General features: G+C 52.9%; 1 protein-coding gene across 1 annotated transcript; it reads left to right on the top strand.

Annotated features, from left to right (window-relative positions):
- The first annotated feature begins 1,312 nt into the window (after positions 1 to 1,312).
- Positions 1,313 to 1,773, top strand: LOC129508147 (40S ribosomal protein S10-like). The gene has a single exon (XM_055323122.1). It carries the CDS (start codon positions 1,360 to 1,362, stop codon positions 1,720 to 1,722), a length of 363 nt encoding a protein of 120 aa, XP_055179097.1. The 5' UTR covers positions 1,313 to 1,359; the 3' UTR covers positions 1,723 to 1,773.
- The last annotated feature ends 2,548 nt before the right edge of the window (positions 1,774 to 4,321 follow it).

Raw genomic sequence — 4,321 nt, 5'->3', positions numbered from 1 at the left:
GACCTTGAGGCACAGCCTTTTCAAACAGGTGGACAGAGGACTCTAGAACCCTCCATAACTGCTGGGAAATGGGAATTCTTCCAAACTTAATGGATTTTATTGGGGGGGGATATTTAATTTCACTTTGGGCATAGAAAGTAGGGGCCGGTGGGAGGGACCTTTTAAAAAATTATAAAACTCTTCTCTTGTCCCCCTCCAGCTGTGCACTTACAGTATTGTTCGGATTTTCTTAGAGGACCTAAGGCAGGTGGCATCAAGCCAGCCCTCCCCCGCCTCCCTCTAGAACCCCCTGGGAGCTGAGTGTGGGGCGCAGGCTTGATGGCCCGGCCCGCGGAGGACAGGGTGCCTCGCTGCCCAGATGGCGCCGCCGCCTGCCTTCCTGCCAAGGACGGGACAAGCCGCAAATTTCCCGCCGACCATGTGTGATCTCTGTGGTCTTCCTCCCAAGCTCTTCCTCCAGCCACCCTCGACTGCAAAGGCGGCTCTACTCCTGGCTCTCCAGCACCGAGCGGCTTCAAGAAAGAGAAAATAAGGACACTAGGCCTCTGGGCAGTGGAGTGGCCCCATCAGGAAGCTGACGGGGAGTAAAATGCCACCTACATGGGGCCTCTGTGTGGCCTTGAGTGAGTGTGTCCCAACGAGTGTGTTCGGAGTTTTCACCTGGGCCACATAGGTGCCGTGGGACAGAGTGTCCTGGGTTTCTCTGGGTGCCAAGGAACCGAGGGCCCGGGCCTGCCTTTGAGAGCTGTTGCAAAGCCATCCTCCTCATCCTCCAGGGCTGCGAGGTGGCAGGTCTTCCTCCCTCTCCTGGCACCAGGGCACCAGGCTGCAGGGACAGCGCTGGGGCCTGAGTGACAAGGAGACGAGCTGGAAAAGGCTGTTTGCAGGGAGGAGGAGCAGCCCAGAACCACCAACGCCCTGCGTGCAGGGCCCAACCTGCGCAGGGTCCCAGGGGACCCGGACCGGACAGGGCGGCCCTGCAGAGATGCCGAGCATTCCTTCCAAACAGGGACGAGCCCAGGAATCTGTGTTTTCCTACTGATGCTGACCTCAGGCTCTGTCATCCTCTGCGTCTCCACAGCTGCATCCCTGGGCTCTATCAGCCACCAATCTGCAACCCACGGATTGAAGCGCTTTTCAACCAGGAGATAAGGACATTGGTTTGGTGACACACAATAGTCTAGTCTTGTCTTTTCAAGGAAGCTGTGCTTTTTCAAGACACCAGATTTCTAACTGTACCGACCACTTAACGTCACTCACACACATAAAGTGATGGGCAGGAGTTAAACATGTTGATCTTCCGAACCTACTTCCTTCCGTCTTTGCACCATTGTTCCCTTTGTGCCCAACCTTCACGTCATGAAGGCCACGCAGTCTCTCAAATCCCGAGGCTACGTAAAGGAACAGTTAGCCTGGCGACATTTCTACTGGTACCTTACCAACGAGGGTATCCAGTATCTCCGTGATTACCTCCACCTACCCCCCGAGATTGTGCCTGCCACTCCGCGCCGCAGCCGACCTGAGACCGGCAGGCCACGGCCCAAAGGTCTAGAGGGAGAGCGGCCTGCAAGACTCACACAAGGGGAAGCTGACAGAGACACCTACAGACGAAGCGCTGTGCCCCCTGGCACCGACAAGAAAGCTGAGGCTGGGGTTGGGTCAGCAACCGAGTTCCAGTTTAGAGGTGGATTTGGTCGTGGACATGGTCAGCCACCTCAGTAAAATTGGAGATTGTTTTGTGTTGAATAAATCGATAGCCAGAAAAACATTAAATATATATATATATTAGGCCAAATTAGGTGGGTCAGTCTGGTCTGTGTTGCTTGGCAGAGGTTCAAATCTCCTCCACCTCCGCCTTCGGAAAGTCTGAAGAAGCCAAGATGAATCTCAATCTCCATTTCAACTGTAAGTAACAGAAAGAAAAAAAAGAAAAAAAGAAAGAAAGAAAGAAAGAAAGAAAGAAAGAAAGAAAGAAAGAAAGAAAGAAAGAAAGAAGAAAGAAAAGAAGAATGAGGAAATGGAATCAAACTTTAAAATTTTTCTCCAGGACAAAAAAAAAAAAAAGCGGGTGTGTTTGTATTCTCTCTTTTTCCTGCCTATCCCATTGTATATGATTTCACATCACAAGAATTTCTGTTACAAGTCAGACCCAGCTCTGCCTTTGAAAGAGGCAGCCAAGTACAGTTATGGGAACGAAGCGTATCTCATCTACGAGGCCAGCATTGAAGGATAAGCTGCGGCTCTTAGACGTTGGGGAACAGGAGTGACAAGAGCTTCCTGAAACTGTGAAGTCCTGGCCCAAGGGATGCAGCTCAGTCACACCGTCAGGGGACTCTGGAGCAAGTGAGTTGGGGAGGGGAAGTCGCTGAGAAACCCTGCAAATTAGAGCAAAACACCTCTGGCTCTGGCAGCCTGTTGGCCTCAGGGAGGACCAGAAGCTTAGGGGGTGAAGAAGTTGAAGTGGTGAGTATGGACATCCTTTTAAAGATGGTTAGAAAGGGAAAGGAAGAAATTGAACAATAGCTGGTGGTAGGTGCCAGGAGGAAGATATCGTGTACCTTTTTTTTTTAAAGAATGGAAAGATTTAGGGCGCCTGGGTGGCTCAGTGGTTGAGTGTCTGCCTTTGGTTCAGGGCATGATCCCGGGGTCCTGGGATCGAGTCCCACATCAGGGTCCCTGCAGGGAGCCTGCTTCTCCGTCTGCCTGTGTCTCTGCCTCTCTCTCTCTGTCCCTCATGAATAAATAAATAAAATCTTAAAAAAAAAAAGAATGGCAAGATTTAAGTGTATTTATGTGCTTAAATGAAAGGACTGATAGAGAGGTCGGAGATTACAGGAGAACAGAAGATGACCAGAGTCTAGGCCCCAGAGGAGGCAAGAACACTGAGGATCCAGCTCATCGCCAGTGCGCGACCAACCAGCTTTGCAGAGGAAGAGGGAACTATATCCTCGGAGTCAGGAGGCAACCTGAGTAACCTTCTGGGATAAGAGTAAATGGACGGAGTCCTAAAGTTCCTATACAAGTGTTGCTTGGTCATTTGAACTTATTTGAAGTGTCGAAATAGGGAATAGGACTTAGAGAAGAAAAAAAAATGCATACCCAGGAAAGCTCTAGTTGTCGAAGCCCAACCAGCGGTTCCCAGATGTTCAGGAGAAATGGCTCTATCTTCTCACCAAAAAAGGGCTGATTGGAGTCCTAGCCTCTTCTTGTGGCTGCTAACTGACCCTCTGTTAGAAACATCCTGCACGGATGACTTATTTGAGGCCAGTGACCTGGTGGTTCTCAGGGGACAATATCTCGCAAAGCCCCAGGCAGTGCTAAGGGCCCTAACCCAGTGTTTCTCACGTCTGTTTTGTATTATATGCGAGTCGTGCACGTATAGCAAGAGCGAGCAGCAGGAAAGGGGGGAGAAAGTCCCTCGCAGTCACGCAAAGATGTGCCTTTTAAGACCTGGGTGCTGCCCTAGCTCCCCCCAGGATGCCCCGACAGCCCTTGCCTCCCGGCATTCAGGGCCGCGTGTCGTCCCCTCGCACACGGACTCGAGGCCGGCCCTGCGCGCCGTGGCCAGGGCAAAGGTGCAGCTTGGGGGCTGAGGCCATAGAAGGCCGCAGAGCTTCCCCGGTGACCGGCGGGTGTCGGTAGCAGCATTTTCACATTTGGGGCCAGAGAATTCTTCGCCATGGGAGGCCGTTCCGGGCACTGTAAGGGGTCTCGAGCACCCGGGTCTCTACCTGTTAGGGGCCGGGAGCCCCTCATGCTCAGCTGTAAGAGACCAATGTCCCCAGACCCCGCTGAACAACCTTGGGGTGTGGGGTAAAGCTGCCCCCAGCTGCTGGCTCGGGGGGGGAAAGCAGCTCCCAAACATCGTGACACGGCTCGGGGAGGAACTGAGTGCCCCCCAGCCAAGGACGGACCCCAGGGGCCATCACTGTAGGAAAGTCACCCGAGAGTGGGTCCAGCCCCAGACACCGGGGCTCCAGCCAAAACTGGTGGCGAACACGCGAGAGCCAGAGAGACCCCGACGGACGGCCCCCAAATTCTTGACCCACGGAAACCAGGGGAGATCATCATGATTGTGTTTTAAAAGCCACCCAGTTTGGGGGAGACTCGCTCAGTAGGTGCCTCGTTAGGCATCACCCTTGATGTTCGAATACCGGGGCCACACACAGGAGATGTGCACTGTCTCCAAGATCCTTTTTCTTTCTGGAGAGCGTTTCCCTCAGGTCCAGGTGGAGAACGGTGATCGGCACCACTGTCTGCTCCACACACAGAATTATCTTGTGAACCTGAATTATTCACAGCATTTCAGTTGGCGGGGAAA

This window comes from Nyctereutes procyonoides, unplaced genomic scaffold (genome assembly GCF_905146905.1).
Source record: "Nyctereutes procyonoides isolate TBG_1078 unplaced genomic scaffold, NYPRO_anot_genome, whole genome shotgun sequence".
NCBI lineage: Eukaryota > Metazoa > Chordata > Mammalia > Carnivora > Canidae > Nyctereutes > Nyctereutes procyonoides.
This window is presented reverse-complemented; position numbering and strand designations above follow the sequence as displayed.